General features: G+C 38.1%; 1 protein-coding gene and 1 pseudogene across 2 annotated transcripts; both read right to left on the bottom strand.

Annotated features, from left to right (window-relative positions):
• Nucleotides 1–2,457: 2,457 nt before the first annotated feature.
• Nucleotides 2,458–4,610, bottom strand: LOC129354277 (uncharacterized; annotated as a pseudogene).
• A 396-nt stretch (nucleotides 4,611–5,006) lies between these two features.
• LOC129354315 (uncharacterized) lies at nucleotides 5,007–11,486 on the bottom strand. 2 transcript variants are annotated; one of them, XM_055023819.1, is made up of 4 exons: nucleotides 11,462–11,486; nucleotides 11,240–11,325; nucleotides 9,865–9,925; nucleotides 5,007–8,585 (listed from the first exon to the last, which is right to left on the bottom strand). In XM_055023819.1, exons 3-4 carry the CDS (start codon nucleotides 9,873–9,875, stop codon nucleotides 7,115–7,117), a joined length of 1,482 nt encoding a protein of 493 aa, XP_054879794.1. In that variant the 5' UTR covers nucleotides 9,876–9,925; nucleotides 11,240–11,325; nucleotides 11,462–11,486; the 3' UTR covers nucleotides 5,007–7,114. The 2 variants fall into 2 exon arrangements, with proteins under 2 accessions (XP_054879794.1, XP_054879793.1); XM_055023818.1 differs by having other exon boundaries at nucleotides 11,240–11,474.
• Between the last annotated feature and the right edge of the window lie 9,047 nt (nucleotides 11,487–20,533).

Genomic DNA, 20,533 nt, shown 5'->3' on the forward strand with positions numbered 1-20,533 from the left:
ATGGTTTTCTGTCTAGTGGCTTCAGAGCAAAGTGATGCGACAGGATTTCGACTCGCTCAGCCAGGTTCACTTCCATGTATTTCTGAAAAATGTCAGACCTCAGCGCACACCATTTTTATCTCGTCGCTGTTATTAATGTGAGTGATGTACAGATATGAATAGCGGGACTATCGGAGACGAAAGATAGCCCTCTCATACACTTCAAACGGTTTTCCGATACGTATCACGGTTTCCGAATGGGAAGGAGTTGTTCGGACCGCTTTTTTCAGTCAAAACTGACTGGGTGTCTCACAAAGATAGAATTCTTTCTGTCTCACACACATGACAGTTGCAGAGGATTAATTACCATAGCAACGAAGCACAGCAGGGCCGAGCAGCTAATTAGAACTACAAAAACGCATCACTGTAGTTTTTACTGTGGCAGAGCTCTGAGGAAGGAGCTGGCCTTTAGAATTATAAATTAGAACTACAAAAAACGCATCACTGTAGTTTTTACTATGGCAGAGCTCTGAGGAAGGAGCTGGCCTTTAGAATTATAAATTAGAACTACAAAAACGCATCACTGTAGTTTTTACTATGGCAGAGCTCTGAGGAAGGAGCTGGCCTTAGAACTATAAATTAGAACTACAAAAACGCATCACTGTAGTTTTTACTGTGGCAGAGCTCTGAGGAAGGAGCTGGCCTTTAGAATTATAAATTAGAACTACAAAAACGCATCATTGTAGATTTTACTGTGGCAGAGCTCTGAGGAAGGAGCTGGCCTTTAGAATTGTAAAGTAGAACTACAAATACGCATCATTGTAGTTTTTACTATGGCAGAGCTCTGAGGAAGGAGCTGGCCTTTAGAACTATAAATTAGAACTACAAAAACGCATCACTGTAGTTTTTACTATGGCAGAGCTCTGAGGAAGGAGCTGGCCTTTAGAACTATAAATTAGAACTACAAAAACGCATCACTGTAGTTTTTACTGTGGCAGAGCTCTGAGGAAGGAGCTGACCTTTAGAATTATAAATTAGAACTACAAAAACGCATCACTGTAGTTTTTATTATGGCAGAGCTCTGAGGAAGGAGCTGGAATTTAGAATTATAAATTAGAACTACAAATACGCATCACTGTAGTTTTTACTATGGCAGAGCTCTGAGGAAGGAGCTGGCCTTTAGAACTACTTGTGTTTTGGGCATTTTATAACTGATTTTAACCAACCTTTGCTACACATGGGATTAGTGTTAATTAAGTTTAATTAATCTTGATGAAATTAAGCTTAATGAAAATTTCAAAATAAAAGCCTTGACAATTTTTATATCAATTGCTGTTTGGAGCATTTTAGAACTGATTTAACACAATCACTGTTACTCATGTGAATAGATTGGACATTTAAACGAGGTGTACTGAAAATTTCAAAATAAAAGCCTTAAGATTCCTTCCTGGCTCATGCCTATTTTAGTCAAAATGGCTGCCTCAAACTGATAGAATTCCGTCTCCACCTGTCCGACTCACAGCTGGGTGTTTCAGGAGGCCCCAGAGGTAATAAAATCAATGGGAAGGCCCACGAGGAAAAACACACCTCCTAATGCATATATTTAAATTTAGAGAAAGGCACAGGCTTATAAAAGTTTTCGTTTGCAACAGAGAATTCAATTGCTTTCTGCCTGAGTCCGCGATTCCCGGAAAAATGCATTTTCTGTTTTCTTTCTTTCTCATGCAATTATTTCTGTTTTGTCGCGTCTTGGACTTTTGATAATCTGGGTGAGAAGCTTATTGTGACATTCTGTTTGCATTTGAATTCTCTGGATAAACTCTGGATATCTTCAGTCTGATGTGGTATGATTGCTCTTTCTCTCTGCACATATTGAGGCTCAAGAATCCAGGATCAGAGAATTAATGAGCTAAATCAAGTTATTCCTCTTTTAATTCTTAATAATTCCCATATGTCAATGTCACATGTGCTAAGACATGATGCCTTCCACTCACCAGCATCCAATTAGTCATTTCACTCCTGTCTGTACTTTGTACTTCTGTGAAGTGATTTTCTGGAACAGGCCTTTCATTCATGGCTTCATTTTCAGAGTTATTGAGTTTTGCCTAATTGACCATGGTCAGAAAGCATGCAGGGCATTCATAAACCTTAACCTGTTTACCTTAGAACTATAAACTGAACCACTACAGAACCTTTCACGGTACCACAGTCATGAATTCACACCACCAAACTTCTGGAACAAAACCTTGATTTTCAGATTTTTCATTTTCATTAAGGTGAGATTTATATGAAAATGCAGGGACCTTAAAATCAAATTAAATGTTAAAACCATTACATGTTCTATAATGATCATGGATATTTTATTTATTTATAGATTTTAGTCTGTATGATTATTGTTTTTTCCTCATATAACCGTTTAATAACATTTTACATAACATATATGAACAATTCACATTCAACATTACACAACATAAACAACAGAAGTACTTTTCCTGATTTGTCCATTTTTTCCTCTGTCTTTTGTCTTGAATATTGACCATTTTGTCCACTTTTCATCCATTTGTGCTTTCTGCAGTCTCAAATGATGTGTCAGTGTTCATAATGTAGAGTTCTTCTGTTACCAGTCCATTGTTCATGGCAAGGGGTTCCACTGGTCCTCATTTCCTCGTAATACAGAAACCTAAGGCTAAGTGGGCTCCCCACATCATAATTCTCCCTCCACCAAACCTTACACTTTACACCCAATGGAGTCAAACAAATTATTTTCCTGCCAACTTTCAAAGGCAGGCTTAACCATCCTGAGTGTGTACACATGCATGTAAAAACATAAAGCCTACCCATCGAGGTGAAAAATATACAGAAAAACTAGTCCACACATCTTGTATTTTACTGACATTGTAGTGGATCGGACTACAACCATAAACCCTTAACGACTTATTAGAAATGGCCTAATGAAGGTTTTTCTGACAGTCTTTAGTCTCCATATTGTGGCTAATTTCATCCAGAGACTTGGATAATATAATGCAGACATCAAATCCGTGTCAGAGAGTTCCCAGATGACTGTTTAGCTCTTATTTCACTTTATTTTTATTTTACCCCAAATGTACTTCAAGATGGATGCAATTCCTTCATCTTCTTTTTTCTTTATTTCCTCTAGCTTTTCGGACTTCTTTGTGTCTCCATTTTTTCTTTCATCTTATCAATCAAGAAGTCCAAGTGGACAAATGTGGACACAGAATTAGCTTTGAGAGCAATCTGCTCCAGATTGACAACATGTTGGAAGCACTCATCAAGCAAATTAGACTTCTCTGCTTTCAGGTCTGATTTCATCCTCAAAACTTTCTATGAAGCTCAAACGTTTTGATCTTTTTCTTATGTCTTCCATATTCCTCTGAACTTTCCTTGTTTTTGTCACATATCTCCACTTTCCTTTCACATGAGTAGCTACAGGACATTTTGAAGAGCAAACAGTGCAGCGGCCATCTTTCATTACCTCACAGTCTTTGGGGAGTTTAGCACACCCGGAATAGTGACAGTTTTCCTCACAGAAAGTACAGCAAACTGCTCCTTTAATTAAAGTCATCAACCACATCTCTCCTTCAATCGCTTCTTTTTCTATGTATGCTTCATAAATTTCTACAGCAAAACTTCTCCTTCTCCTTCTTTTCCTCATGTATCTCCAGAGCTTCTTTAATCTGTTTAGTTTCTGCCTCTTTCAGCTCAGACAGTCGGATCCTTTCCTGCAGGTTTTGGATGCAGGCGGACAGTCTGATCCGTTCATTGAGAACATCTAAAGTCATGTCTAGTTTTCGGGGTGCAGTTTTCTCCAGAAAGGCAGCAAAGCCATCAGACCTTTCACTGCTATCTTGTCAGCATTTTATAATGCTTTTTTCTATCTGCTCTTCATGTCGGCAGTTATTGAAGAGGAAGTGAACAGGTTGTTCCTCCTCATCTTTGGCACATTTAATCTTGGCAGCATTGAGAGCTTGAAGCAAGACCCTTGGTTTTCTTCCATTGGAGTGAGTGACCAAAGCTACAATGTTTTTCTCTATGTCTTTCCCAAACTGAGACATCACTGACTCAAAGATGTACTTAAGTCGGTCACTCAGTCGATTCACGCTCGACTTTACTACCAGACCCACTGCATGAAGTTCTTTATGCCATTTTTTGATTGAAACAATTGAAATAATCTTTCACTGACAACAACATCATATTCAATCCCTCTGGTGTCTCCAAATCCAGGAGTATCAATGATGGTCAGAGAGAAGGGCAGAGTTTTACCTTCAAAACCAAAGAGTTCGTACACAATCACATCTGATGTCTGGCTTTCTGTCTGACTCCTTCTCTCATCTTCTACGATCTGAAACCAGACTTTATCTTCCAATGTCACTCCCATGGCGTAGTTGACCAGAGCGTTGATCAGAGTCGATTTCCCTGCCCCTGTTTCACCAACAAGCAGGATGGTTTATTTGGTTTGTTGTGGTTTTTCTTACCAAAGGTCACTCTGGTTAGGGTGTCAACTGTCTTTTTTTCTTGTTTTAAGCTGGTAGATAACTGAAGTTTCTGAGCTGATGACATCACTATTGGAGATTACATGTTGTATGGATGTGTTGTCAACCTGTACAAAACAAAAATTAAGGTTAGTTTTTAGAGATAAAGATTTTAATTTGATGGAAAGCATGCAGAGATAAATCTTCAGTCTTGCCTTTTTCCAACTTTTACATTTCAACATGTTGGTAATGGAAAGAAAAAGACTTGTACTAAAGTAATTAAAACTAACAGATAAAGACAATTTTATGAACTAAAGATAAAATGCTTTGTAATCTGTTGAGAATATAAATTTGGTTAGCAACTTTAAAGACAGTCAACCTTTGAGCATATGAAATATTAGATGTGGCATGAACATTTGGAGTAGACTTTACGTTAAGGTAAACTTAGATATAGATCCAAACTAAAACAACTGGTGACTCTCTGAACTCACATAATTATTAAGTGGTTCTGCAGGCAGGAGTCTGCCTGTTATCAGGATCAATAAATGTTTTGGTGTTTGTTCAAGTGTTCAGTAAAACAGTAAAACCTTTAAAAAACAATTCTGCTAGAAGTATAATCAAATGTATTAAGAGATTTCCTTTAAGCATAAACAGCATGTTCTGAATTAGTTAGTCTCTAACCAAACTATTTGCATGCATTAATATTACTGAAATACAGTAGGATTAGGAAACTATTTTACTTCCAAATATTTCAGGTATTCTGAAAGAGCTTTTCTAAAAGTAGACAACCTTGCAGTTTTTAGATCCAAACTCAGTTATTATTTGGCAATAGATTTTTGTGCCAGTTTGTTTAAAATTGAAATCAGTTTCTTGTTGAATCAATGAGGCAGAAATAACAGGCCTAGTGGCAGGTCATCAATTCTGGTCTGGGATGGGAGGAGATTGGTACGGGAAGACCCAGTTGAGGATGACCTTCGTTCTCTCCGTATATTTGCCTTTGGATTTTAGCAGGTCTCAAGCAGGGCAATAAAATTAACATCGGAGCAGCCCTCCAAGGGGAAGACACACCTTCTAATGCATATATTTAAATGAAGGGAATACACATTCTTATAAAATGGTCTGTTTTACAGAATTGCTTTGCGCCTGAGTGAGCAATTCCTAAAAATGCATTTTTGTCTTTCCTTTTCAACTTGCAGGTAATTCTGTTTGTCATGTGTCAGACTTGTTGATGATCTGGGTGTGAGATCTAACATTCTGTATGCATTGAATTCTCTGGATAAAGCTCTAGATATATATAAAGTCTGATGTCGAATTATTGTTTCTTTATTTCCCCTGCACATGCAGTCCTGAATCTGGGAAACTAGAGAAAAATTAATGAGCAAAGTGAAGTTATTCCTCTGGTTTTAACAAATCCTAGAGTCAGTTACAACCCAAATTTCTCTAAAACATCAACCAGAAACAGAAAATAAACCAAGATGCATGTAAGATAAAGTCGTGCTCTATTTCCAAGGTGATATGTGTGAAGTGTTGAAATATGTTGATGAACTTTGGATTTTTTCCTTTAAGGTTTTGGTATTTTTGACCAGAATATGTCATTTAAAGTCTGTTTTGGACATGTTTCAAAATTTCCTTTTTCATCTCTGGAATATTGCTAAAATTAGAAACATCTTGTCCAGGAGTGATGCTGAAAAGGTAGTCCCTCCACTTCTTACTTCAAAGCTGGATTACTGCAAGTCTTTATACTCAGAAATCCACCAAATACGGTTAAAAACCATCAGCTGATCCAAAATGCTGCAGCAAGAGCTCTGATAAAAATTAAAAACAGACTTCATATTTTTTGTATTTTAGTTTCCTTCATTGGCTCCCTGTTAAATCTAGATTATAAACTCAGATTCTCCTTTTCACATATGGAGCCTTTGATAATTACTTCAATCAGAGATCTGATTGGTCTAGATCAGGGCTGTCTAACTCCAGTCCTCAAGGTGTCCTGCAGTTTTTCGATGTGCCACATGTACAAAACACAAGAATGAAATGGCTTAATTACCTCCTCCTTGTTCTCCAGAGTCTTGCTAAAGATCTATTATTCTATTCAGGTGGTGCAGCAGAGGCACATCTAAAAGTTGGAGGACACCGGCCCTCGAGGACTGGATGTTGACACCCCTGGTCTAGATGTTCCCAACAGAGCACTTCACTCTCAGGCTGCATGTTTACTGACGCTTATTATTGGAGGCCAATTTATTGCCATCTAGATCAAGTGATTGACTATGCAACTTATTCTCCCAAAGCTCTCATCCAAAAACAACTTTTGTCTTGTCCAAATTCAAAAGAATAAAGTTTAGAGTCATTCAGGTTTTAATGTCCTCCAGATGTGCCTGTAATCTACTTAAGGGATCGGATTAGAAAGCAAACACAGACTCAAGTGTGTTTTTACTAATGGGATTGATTGGAAATGTTTAACAATAACCTTTAACCTACAATTAAACATGCATTTCAGACAATAAAAGATGTTTACACATTAAAATCTAAACTGTGATCACTAATCTTAACCATGCCATTTTCTATGAACAGACAGTGAGGATCTTGTGAAGGATAAAGCTGCTCTGTTAACATGTTCTTAAATAAAATCTAATGAATGTTGGCTGGACCTACCTGCATCCAATGACTGATTTGGCTCCTCCATCCATTTGGCTGTCGATCATTTCTAATTTATGGACCTTCTCTGTTTCTCCATCATCCTTTAGCTTCTTGATCAGGAAGTCCAAATTGATATATGTGGAAACTGAATTCACTTTGAGGAGAGTTGGATCCAATCTGATGGCACATTGATAAGACTTTTCTATCAAAGTTTTCTTCTTTCTGTTCAGGTTTTCCATTTCCTGTACTAGAGTTTCTGTAAGTTTTGTCTCCTTTGTGTCTGAATTGCTCTTGAAATGTCTTTGTTTTAATTCCTCCTTGGTTCTCTGAACTTTTCTCGTCTTGGTCACATACCTCCAGTTGCCTTTAACATGTTTTGATGCAGAACATCTCCCAGAGCAAACAGTGCAGGATGCTAAATTCATGACCTCGCAGTCTTCAGGGCTCAGGGCCATCGTACATCCAGGATAGTGACAGTTCTCCTCACAGACGCTGCAGCAAACAGCGGCTTTAAAGAATGACGTCTCACCTTCAATGAGTTCCTTATCTCTGTAGGTTTCATCTACCTCCACAATTAATTTCTTGCTTAACCTCATCTCTGCTTTGTGTTTCTTCATAGCTTCTTGAATCTGTTTGATTTCTCTCTGTTCCAGTTCAGTTAGTTTGATTTTCTCTTGCAGGTTTTGGATGGAGGCTGTCAGTCTGATGAATGAGTTGAAGCTGACTGATACCTGCTGCTGAGCTGAGACCTTTTGAAGAAAAGCTGTGAACTGCCTCATTCCCGTCTCTGTCAGTCTCCATGCCTCTTCCAGATCTGTGCTCGTTTTCTCTGTTCGGGCCTCATACTGACGATTATTGAATATGAAGTAAGGACATTGACTTCCTCCAGCCTGAAGACCCTTGAGAGAAATGCTAGGTGGTGTTGTACCTGAGTGAGTAATGAGTGCCACTGTGTTTTTCTCCAAGCGTTTTCCAAACAGAGACATCACTGAATCAGAGACGTATGACAGTTGGTCACTCATTTTTGTTTCTGTTGCTTTCATCACTACGCCAACCGCATGAACCTCGTGGATCCCGTCTTCTAACCGAAACAAGTCAAACAATCTCTGATTGATGATGACATCATGCTGAAGTCCATCTGTGTCTCTATAACCAGGCGTGTCGACGATGGTGAGAGAGTAGGGCCAAGTTTTATTCTCAGAATCAAATATCTCATACATGATCACATCTGATGTTGGACTTTGACCTCCATCTTCTGCGATCCGATACCAGACCTCATCCTGCCACCTCACTCCCATGGTGTAGTTGATCAGAGCGTTGATCAGAGCAGACTTTCCTGCTCCTTTTGCACCAACAAGTAAAATGATTTTATTTGGTTTGTTCAGTTGTTTTCTACCAACGGTGACTCTGGTCACTGTCCCAAAGTTAGTTTTTGTGGTTTCCTTTTGGTAGATGGCAGGACATCCTGAGCAGTTTGGTGCCCTGTGGGATTAGGCTTTGCTTAGAAACATATATTGCATGCATTGAACATTGACAGTATGTTAGTTTTTCTGACAGACAATTTTTATCATTGATTTTTTTAAAAATAATAATAAATATGTTATCTCCAGAGTTATTTGTTCCTTCCTCCGAACATTCAGAGACCTTCAGCTTTCCCAACTCCATCAGAGGTCGCCACAGAACCGTCTGCTCACCTCCACCTTTTTTGTGATGTCACTTCCACTCATCCAGAGAAATTCTTGGATGAGGGTTAGGGTTAGAATTTTCTCTTAAATTCTGATGGGCCAAAAACTGCTTTCAAAAATACCCAGTTTTTGACTGGAGACACAAACAAGTCTGCTCTTGGCAGCTGGTTGTGGAAGATTTTACAAGATCAGAAGATCCTACAAGGTGATGTTGGGGAGTGAAAAAGCGGCTCATAAAATAACCATATAATCAAACTGGACTCTGCTTATGTCTGTTTTATTTGGGCCAACATTGGAGAGTTCTGGGTGCAGCTTAATGTATTGTCAATGTTAAGTGACAACACATTCATTGGTTGCCACTGTAAATGTGTGGGTTAATCCAGAGGGTCCCCCTGTAGATGTACAAAACCTTCTCTGATTTATCCCATCGATTTTCATTACTCTGATCTTTCATCAAAATTAATATTGAATGCCCAGCAGCTTCTGCAGATCACTCATAAAGCAAATACCATCACCCAGTGATCTCTTCTGCTTTCGAACCAGTAGTGCCACTTTGTTCACTAAATTAGACCTTTGCAGTGTCTGTCACCTTGTCCGCATCTGACAACAGGATGAGTGAAAGATGACCTTCCAGAACGCCATTCAAATTATTCAATAATTTTGAATATTACTGAATATTCAGGCCCTGTATTGTAGGCCCTGGTAGAGTGGAGTTCAGTTGCTACAGTCACAAGATAATTTTGTTTGATTTTAGTGTTGAGTGATAGCTTTCGAGTATCTCTTTAAAGACTTCGTAAGAAACGTGAAGTCAAGTTCATCATTTACATTCTGCCCTCCCAACAGAGGTTTCTCCACTGAGGTCTATTCTTACCAGACACAACAGTCATTTAATGGGAGTAGTGGAAATAATGATCTCATATCTTACAGTGGAAATTTTCTACTGATTCACATAAAAGGCATAAATAAGATATAAATATTTTAAGTTTAATTTCAATGTAAATTTTTTTAAATATACAAATATGATTAATTTTGTTCCCAGGTAGTAGAATATATCTGTGAATGTTGTTGGTACTCACGTTCTGTCCATTGTGCAGTCTGCAGTGGGAACTAGCTAAGGTCTCTCAGATGTTCAAGAACCTGGATAATAAGTAAAAAACAAAAAGCCAAAGTCTTTCCAGGTTAACATGGAATGAAATGACCATTTTAATTCTCATTTTGACACAGAATATCAACAGTATGTCCACTAAATCTGTTTAAAGTCAAAGATTGATTGTGTATCAAAGTTGAGTTCTTATCTTCAGGCTCCTACACAACATTTAACTCCCTGTGTGTCTCATATGTAACAATCAATTTATCAACCTAACAAGTCTTATGTTCATATCTTGGACTGAGGCTTAAAATTGTAGCATCTTTCCTTAGAAGGATGTACTGGCTTATATGAGATTTGGTAGTGAAGCACTATATGATTCAGAGGGAGAAGGCTTATGAGAAGGTCTCTGGTTAGTTGACTCCAAAATCAGGCTTTCATTAATATATGCTGACATGTTTGCAGAAAGAGTCATGCTAAGGATGTCCAGAGGGGCAATATCCTCAAAATCAAACACTGGTGGAAATATAGATTGTTTATATTGCATCCATTGTCTGAACACCTTAATGGAGTGGCGAGGGCTGCTGGTGTCTGGTTACAGGTGAGGCCACCTGTATACACCTGTACAGGTCCCTGATTCTGCAGAAAGTTGTGCCAGTCATTAAGGAAGAACTGCTTCTGACTCACATAGCAAGCACTTTTATAGTTCACAATGAAACAATTAGTTTCTTTTTTAATCTTTCAACATTGTCAATAGTAGTCTATTTTAAATGGAAACATTTCACTCTTGTATTATTTTTAATATTCATTTACATTTTAAAACATGACAAGATCAAAGGATAGAGCATAACTTTACAGCTTCATGCTTTGCAGAACAAGAATATACACAAAAATATTACATCATATTAATATATACTGCAAACAAGACAAACGTGCCAGTTTATCTTGTTAGAAAAGCAGCATTAACTTGTTTACTGCTGACAGGATAATGTGTGAAATATCATTTCATTGGTGGTTATTGTTATGCTGAGGCAAATCTTTGTTCCTATGCTTTGGACTGAGTGTGAATTAATTGTATTTAATTGCACAGAGAGAAGCTTGTAGCCAAAGTTTTAATCATTAATCATATTTGGATGGAAAACTATTAAAGTGTTCTGCATACAGAACCTGGAAATACAGTTTGGAGGACAAATCAAATGAAATCTATAAATGTATGTTTAAGCTGCAAGCAATACCGAGAGGAGCAAATCCTCGTCCAAGATGCTGAAGGAATGTGTGAATGATGTAAGCAAAAATATTTCAAAGAAAATGCCCATGCTGCAACATAAAAAATGTCATTTGAAATATGTGACATAAAGCCATACCTCTAAGATCAGGAAGGTTTCTGCAGTTGAGGTCCATGGCAGTTTTGCTGAAGATGGAGACAGAAACACATCAGCATGTTTTCTTTCTGAAAGAAATGATCTCTAGATGATCAGGACTGTCTTGATGTTTGAGTTTAACCATGCATCATATCAGAAAACTAGTTTGACATGATTTAGGAATTTAAATTAATCTTTTGAAGAGGATATTTATGGTGTTCTTACTTCTGATGGGATTAGCAAGGAAGAGCAAACATGGGCTGAATTACCAGCCTTTATACCAGTGGAGGAGGAGCAACGGGTCACATAACCTCACACAAACTAATCAGCTTGACCTTAAAAAATGAGTGAAAAACAATTCAGGACAAAAGGTTTAGATTCAATTCATGTAGTTGACATTCCAGAAGGTAAAGTTTTCATTTCAAAGGAAAATGACAGAGAAAACATATTGCTTATTTAAAACTTTATTGTGAGTTTGCTCCAGCAAAACCCAAATATTTTATTAAAGTACTAAATTTTGTACTTTTTCTTCACTACTTCATTTTTAATAACTACATTATTATTTCTTGTTGTAAAATTTTTCTTCTGTTGCCACTCACTCACTGATCTGGTTCAGCATGTTTAGCATGAAAAGGTTCGCAGGTGTCACTCAGATTGTCTTTAAGGTCTTAAATGTCAAGAGTGAAGGTCAGATATGTGTTCAGTGTTTTGTAAACTGTAGTGAGATTTTAAATTCTATTCTCCGAGCAACTGATAGTGTGAGGAAAACGATATTATATTGAATCAAATACAAGGTCACACATTGACATCTGTTCATTTTTAGTTCCTGCATTTATACCTCACTCTACTGTTATAAAATACAACAAATCAAGAGCTGCTGACTTGGATGTAATCAAATGCTCACTGTGGGTGTATTAAGGCAAAATATTTTATCTGGTTGATAAAACAGACTAAAATTGTTTTCTCTCTTGTTATTTCTGCTTCAATAATATTTACTAACAGAAGAGCAGTTCTTGGAAATCCAAACATCTTCTAAACATGTTGTTCAGCAGGAAATGGATTTGTTTTTGTAGCTCTATTGTGTGAAGGGGGAACTGAGAGACTAAATCAAGTAGGAACACATTCCGTACATGCTGCCAAAATCAGCCCCTATTCAAACACCTTTTCCTCCCAGGGTTATTTACATCAGAGACATTGCGGCATGCATGAGAACTTTGGTTTCTGACAGTAACATACGTAGTTTCCAGAACACACTAATGCCTGGAACAAGAAAACCTGTTAAAAGCACATTTTATTGGGATTTGACCAAAAACTGGAATATTCAAAAACAATTGGCATTTTTCTAAGACTAGTCAACAGAAGAATATTTCTGTTCTTCTGTTGACTAGTGATAATAAAAGAAAAATCTTTCTGTTAATAACAACTTAACCTCTTAACTGTTGAGCAGTTTTGTCTTTATTTCCTCTGGGACTTTGATGGTTTTCTTGATTTTAAAGAGAGAAGTTGTCATTTTTGGACCAAAACTTCTGAAAGAGAAACTTTCTTCATGAATTACTGGATGTCGATGACACTGAAGTGTCAGCAAATGTCTAAAAGGTTCTTCTGCAACTGGAATGTGTCCGATACTTGGTTTTATGCTTTTTTGAGCATTGTTTTCAGCACATATTTCACACTGGCTTAGAATTTTATCCACCATGTCTTGCATGTGTAGAGACCAGTAACCTTGTTCTTTTCAATTTTTCCATAACTTTTCCTTGGGCACAATGGTCTAAGCCATGGGCTTCTGATTAATAGTAATGCCATCAGGAGGCATTTGTGACCTTCATAAGCCATTTTCACTCATCATAGCACCTCTGCGTATCCAAAGATCATGTTCAAATCAAATCAAATTTTATTTGTATAGCACATTTCAGCAGCAAGGCACTTTAAAGTGCTTTACATCATAAACACAAGAATACAAAGTCATGCAACATATAATAGACAATACATTGTTACATATTACATTTCTAATCAAACTCTAATCAGCTGGTTTTTAGTCGAGATTTAAAGGAAGTCAGGGTTTCTGCTGTTTTACAGTTTTCTGGAAGTTTGTTCCAGATGTTTGGTGCATAGATGCTGAAAGCTGCTTCTCCTCTCTTGGTTCTGGTTCTGGGGATGCAGATCAGAACCAGAACCAGAACCTGAGAGTCTGGAAGGTTGATACAACAACAGCAGATCTTTGATGTATTGTGGTGCTAAACCGTTCAGTGATTTATAAACTAACAACAGTATTTTAAAATCTATTCTTTGAGCTACAGGGAGCCAGTGGAGGGACTTTAAAACTGCTGTTATGTCTCTATCTTCCTGGTTCTAGTGAGAACAGGAGCAGCAGCTTCTGGATCAGCTGGAGGATTGATTTGTTGGACAGGCCTGTGAAGACGCTGTTACAATAATCAATGCGACTAAAGATAAACGCATGAATGAGTTTCTCTAGATCTGGCTGAGACATTAGTCCTCTAATCCTGGAGATGTTCTTCAGGTCCAAGGTCTTTTTTATTTTTATTTGCAAGCAATGTTGTGTGTGGTACAGCATCTGCAACATTGTACCATTGAGAAATCAAATCATGAATCTCTACATTGATCGCGTCTCTGTCAGGTTCGTGTTTTTCTGTGTTTAATTCTGAGTTTCTGTGTCCTGTGTCTCCTCGTTGTCCTGTCTTCCCCTTGATTGTTCCCAGGTGTGTCTTATTCCCTTGATTACCCTCAGTGTATTTGTCCTCCTGTGTCCTCTGTTCCTCGTCGGGTCCTTGTCGTACTTTTGTTGTTTAGTCAGATTGTCGTTGTTGTTTTTTTGTGCCGCCCTTAAGACCAGTTGCTACCGGTGTGAGCCCTGGCTTCTGCTCAGCCGTGCTGCCTGGCCGCGGACTACTGTTTGGACTGTTTTTGTGGATTATTTTTTATTAAATTACTCGCCATTCAACTTACCTGGGTCTCTAGCGTCTGCCTCACCACCTCCACCACCTCACTTTATGACAGTCTCCTTGTCTCCCACCAACAATGTATTGGGACAGGTGGTTCACTGATTCACCTTGTGTCTCTTTATCCCATTGTTCTTCAAACTGAGCTTTTTGAAATGTCAGTACATTGTGCAATGATAATCCAGAAATGTTTTTTTTAGCTTCATGAATTTGTATTTGAGTGTACTGACCCCATTTAGAAATTACTTCTTCAATCGAGTTATTTATGTCTCCAGCCAATAAACTTCAGCTTCATGTTGTTGCATGTACATTTGAAGATCCTTTTTCAACATACACACCTTGAGAACACCAGATTTTTTATTTTTAATTTGCTTAGAGCATCTCTTCCTAGCAGATTAATTTGTGTTTGATCAGATACCAAAGTTGGTATTTTTATTTCTCTGTTATTTGCTGCAAGTCGAACAGGAGCTGTCATTTGGATTAATTGTCTTGTTCCCGAGAACCCTACAGTTGATACAAATTTATCAGACATGGGGAGATGCTTGCATGATTTGGACATATACAAGTGTAAGCTGCTCCGGTATCGACAGTCATTGGAAATTCTGTGAAATCTGCTGTGAATTGTTGCTATAGAAATAAACTGAAATGAACAGGTGAATTCATCGCCCTGATCTTCAACTGTTTGGTTGATTACACAGAAAAAACTGTCTTCTCTGATGTTTGCCGTTTCCATTTCCATCAACATTATGTTAAATCCAAAAGGCTTCTTGGAAATCCAAACATCTTCTAAACATGTTGTTCAGCAGGAAATGGATTTGTTTTTGTAGCTCTATTGTGTGAAGGGGGAACTGAGAGACTAAATCAAGTAGGAACACATTCCGTACATGCTGCCAAAATCAGCCCCTATTCAAACACCTTTTCCTCCCAGGGTTATTTACATCAGAGACATTGCGGCATGCATGAGAACTTTGGTTTCTGACAGTAACATACGTAGTTTCCAGAACACACTAATGCCTGGAACAAGAAAAACCTGTTAAAAGCACATTTTATTGAGATTTGACCAAAAACTGGAATATTCAAAAACAATTGGCATTTTCTAAGACTAGTCAACAGAAGAATATTTCTGTTCTTCTGTTGACTAGTGATAATAAAGAAAAATCTTTCTGTTAATAACAACTTAACCTCTTAACTGTTGAGCAGTTTTGTCTTTATTTCCTCTGGGACTTTGATGGTTTTCTTGATTTTAAAGAGAGAAGTTGTCATTTTTGGACCAAAACTTCTGAAAGAGAAACTTTCTTCATGAATTACTGGATGTCGATGACACTGAAGTGTCAGCAAATGGTCTAAAAGGTTCTTCTGCAACTGGAAATGTGTCCGATACTTGGTTTATGCTTTTTTGAGCATTGTTTTCAGCACATATTTTACACTGGCTTAGAATTTTATCCACCATGTCTTGCATGTGTAGAGACCAGTAACCTTGTTCTAACTAGAACTACAATCAACTGGGTCTAAACCAGTGTTGCAAGTCGACAGCTCAGTGAAATCTGCTGTGAATTGTTGCTATAGAAATAAACTGAAATGAACAGGTGAATTCATCGCCCTGATCTTCAACTGTTTGGTTGATTACACAGGAAAAACTGTTTCTCTGATTTTGCTGTTTCCATTTGTCAGTCAGATTAATATTGTGTCAAATCCAATGTTGCTCAGCAGGAAATGGATTTGTTTCTACAGTCTGAAGGGAAACCAAGACATTATTTTAGCACATCCACATGTTTACAGAAAACCAAGTAGGAAAACATGCCATAAGTATGTCGCGTCAAAGGTTAAGTTGTTGTTCCTTGGAAATGGTAAAAGAAATTATTGATTATGTGACCAAATAGGAGGACAGCATTGTTTAATGACGTTTGTGAAGGTAGGAAGCTGGTGGTTCATTGGTTGGGCTGTTTCAGATTCATCCCCATCAGAATGACAAACACTGATAACAAACCAAACCGTTTCCTAAAATCTGCCTCTTCCTACATTCTGTACAAATTTTCATAGTTTTAAGGAAATATGTCATTTTCAAATCTGATCCAGATTTTTTAAAATGTGGGTTCGGCTGAACCTTTCAGCCGAACCCGACTGCTCACCAGTAGTCCAATAACCTTTAATGCTAACTCTACTAAGCAGCTCTTTGTAGTTGGAGCTTTTTTACATTTGTCCAAAACTATGTGTGTATCTTTCATGTTAGTTTTTCATCTCACCACATTCCTAAAAACTTAAAACATTTTATTTAATTCTTGATTTTCCAGTTTAATTTACTTTGTAAAAAAAACATTAACTCTACAGTTAAACTTTGCTTTTGGAATAATATGCTCCTGCGGTTTGTTTACAATAAACTCCAAGTTCTTTCCTCTTTTCCACATTTCTCCACATCCTCACACTCAGTTCATGCACTTTGCTCTTCCTCTTGCAGACATCCTCTTGGTTGCATTAAGTTTTTTCCATTTTTCCTGTGATATGATGCAGGACATATTCCAGTTGTACATGTTGCTCTGGACCCCCTGGATTTTTCCAGAGCTGATCAGATTTGGTGCAGCATCGCCCTCTGCTGGTCAGGATGCAGCTGCATCAGGATTTATTGAAGAAACTTCAGGTACAATTTTCAAATGTATAACTAAACTGTTATACTTTTGTCTTGTTCACAGATTCATACGTTTCTCACTTTAAGTCAAAGTTACATCTATAATACAGCAGTAGTGATATATTCTGGATTTAAAATGTCGTCTCTTTTTGGTGTTGGATCTTTCCATGTGCATCAGGAAAGGCGTAATAAGTTCAGGTTGTGTTTAGATTATTTTGTAACTCAGATACATGAGCTGCAGTATAATTATCCTGGATTTAGCCTAATGCTGTCTGAAGGCAGGCAATAGGAAACACATTTACATTCACTTTATACCTGAAAGCAACATTTAAAACATTCAGTTTGATGTAAAACGTTTTCACCCACAGGTACAGACATGTTCTGGTTCCGATCCAGAGAGAGCCACGAGTTCAACCTGGACTCAAATTATTGTTGTTTCTCTACCTGGAAAGAAACAATAATTTCATTCTTAACGATGTTCTGCGCTTGAGAACCAACTGAAACTTCCTGACAGGGAAAAATCGTGAAAGTTATTCAGAAGGTTAAACCAACAGAGAAGTTGTAGAATAAACCAAAGATAATGAAAAGTAATGTGGACAAACAGAAGATTTAAAAACTTCACTACATAATAACTTATTCTGCTTCTTTCTGTTCAATAAATCTTTCAACTTGTGATTTAAAACATGAACTGTCCTTAAAGATTTTACTCTTCTAAGGAAAACTAGGTTTCAGTTCTTTATAGCAAGACACTGCAACCAAAAATTCAGAGGAAGATTTTAACTGCAGAATCATCTCCATGAGGATGGAGTCATGACATGTGATGTTTGATATTCTTCTTCTTCCACTGTAAACTTTTCACTGCTAACTTGTTAAACTGGAAATTCATCCATTCTACAGCAAAGTGCTCACTGTTTTTACCTCTTCTACATGGTTCTGTAGGGCTTTTTGAATCTGTTTGATTTCCGCTACCTTTAGATCCATCAGCCGGATTCTGTTCTGGTTCTGGATGCAACTTTACGCTCATGAAGCTCTTCAACTGCTGCCAAAATCATTCGACCCTCAGCTTCTTTTAGAAAACCTGTTAACTTCCAGCGTTCCCTCTCTGATCATTTATAAGCCTGCTCCAGCTCATCTGTATTTCCAGTCCAGTCTTCATGCTGCCGGTTATTAAACATGAAGTAAAATGGTTCCCTCTTTCCATTTTTAAAACATTTAATTTGTTTCCAGAGTTTCCAGACCTTGCATAATGTTGCTGAGATTTTGTCCCTGTGAGTTTGTGATTAAAACTCTGCGCTTCAGTCAGCTGGTCTGCAGACCGTCACCTGCGTTCAGCAGCAGGAACACAACGGCTGCCTCTTGGTCATCCACCTGCAGGACGTCTGATGACCTTTCTCTGATTGCAGCATCTCCTTCAACGCCTTCATGTCCAGCAGCATCGATGACGGTCAGAGGCCGGAGCAGAGATTTATCTTCAACACCAAAGATCTCATAAAACATCACATCTGCTGCCTGATGTCTTTCCTGCTCTGTGACCTGGAACCAGACTTCATCATCAAACCTCACTGCTACGCTGTAGTTCAACGGAGCGTTTGTCAGAGCACATCTTTCTGCTCGTCCATTTGTTTTTCACCGACTGTGACTCGGGTCAAGAGTCCAGACGTCTGTTCATATGAGCTGATAGACGGAAGGAGATCCTGACCGGATCTTTTAGAGATCATCCCCCAGACACGAATCAAACATATCACATCAGTCAAGGTTGTCAAATGAGCAAAATCTGAAATGATCAAAAAGGTTCAGACGTTTTGAACTCATTTTCACTGAGAGAAGATGAAACATTGAGGACTCCAGAAGACGCGTAGTTTTCATGGGTTCTTTCTAACAAACTAACGCTGCGTTCACACCGCAGCGTTAGTTTGTTAGAAAGGCAGAAGTGGGTCACTTGAAACAAGTGACCCACTTCTGATTTTTTGCCGTGGCTGTTCCCACAGTACAGCGACCAGGATCGATCGCCGGTGTGACCGGGCATCGCCCCGAAGTGTCCTGCATGCGCAGTAGGGGGCGCAATAACAGAGCGTTCTCAGTGTTTGTGGAAGTAAAACATGGATGCTAACGGTGCAGCTTTCAGCATCTATGCACCACAAATTTAAACAAACTTCCAGAAAACTGTAAAACAGCAGAAACCCTGACTTCCTTTAAATCTCAACTAAAAACTCACCTGTTTAGAGTTTTATTTGAAATGTAATATGTAACAATGTATTATTTATTATATGTTGCATGACTTTGTGTTTATGATATAAAGCACTTTGAAATGCCTTGCTGCTGAAATGTGCTCTACTAATAAAATTTGATTTGATTTGTCCGACCAGAGCAGCAACTAAACTAAACCCCCGTTCAGTTTGTCTTCCTGCTTGTGAGAATCAGGATGCAGAACAGTGAGATTTGCCGGGTATCGATGGTATCCAGGTTGGATGAATGCGAACCGGACGTTGGGTCCAGCCTGTGTTGTTCATGAAAAGGTCAGCTAGAGGTCACATTACGGCAGAAATAACTCAGAACCGGGTCTGCAGTTTAAAACTAAACTGCACCAGGTAAATCTTCCTCCCCACATTTTAACATGCACTGATTTAAAAAATACTTTTAGAGACATTAGTTTATCACTCTTAAAACTTTTTCTCCTGGAAGTTCACCAAACTTCCAGGAGAAACTAGTAAAACTAGCACACTAGCAGCTGAGCAGGCTGATGACTAGTAAAACTAGCAGGCTGATGACTAGTAAAACTAGCAGGCTGATGACTAGTCAACATTTAAAACGCCAACATGTGGAGTAGCAAAAGCAAATGTCTGGTTCACTGGTGAGCCTGACATGCACTGATCAACTCCTGCATCTTTAAAATGTAACAAGTTCACTGAAATGTGTACAGTGTTCAACTTTTGCATCAAAAGACCTGTGAATTTCAAGTATTTGTCTAAACCGTTTTTCCCAGTTTATCTGCTGATAGAAAGCGTGATTGACCACCAGCACCAGGTGGTGGCGCTGCTCCAGTAAATCAAGCTGTTTGCCAAACGTTTATTACTTTAAACCAAAAACTCCATAATAATCAGTTTTAATATTCTGAATCAAATATTCTGATTGTGTTTTATTGAAATTAAGAGTCAGATTTGGAGCACATATGGCGCCCCCTGCTGGAGAAACATTTAGAAAATCACCAGAATAAAAAACATGTAAAATTATTACATAAAAGGAAATAAAAAAGCTTCTTGATGCAAAACCAAAAAATAGAAAACATGAATTCAAGTAGCTGAAGAACATTTAGCTCCTCAATAAATGTATCAGGATACTTTAAAATATTAATTTAGATACTAATTTGACTTATGTAAGACAGAAGCCGACCAACCAGAGTCTGGATAAAAATATACTTTTTATTCTTTTGATGACAAGAGATTATCGTCACACACTGAGATTCATCTTTGAGTCAAACATGGAAGAACTTTATTAACCTTTTATTAAAAATGACGTCCGAGTCATTCAGACCCTGATAGCAGGCCAAACACACACACACACACACACACACACACACACACCCAGACACACACACACACACACACCCAGACACACACACACACACAGACACACACACACACACCCAGACACATACACACACACACACACACCCAGACACACACACACACCCAGACACATACACACACACACAGACAC

Source organism: Poeciliopsis prolifica, unplaced genomic scaffold (genome assembly GCF_027474105.1).
Source record: "Poeciliopsis prolifica strain line A6 unplaced genomic scaffold, Auburn_PproV2 SCAFFOLD107, whole genome shotgun sequence".
NCBI classification, from domain to species: Eukaryota; Metazoa; Chordata; class Actinopteri; order Cyprinodontiformes; family Poeciliidae; genus Poeciliopsis; species Poeciliopsis prolifica.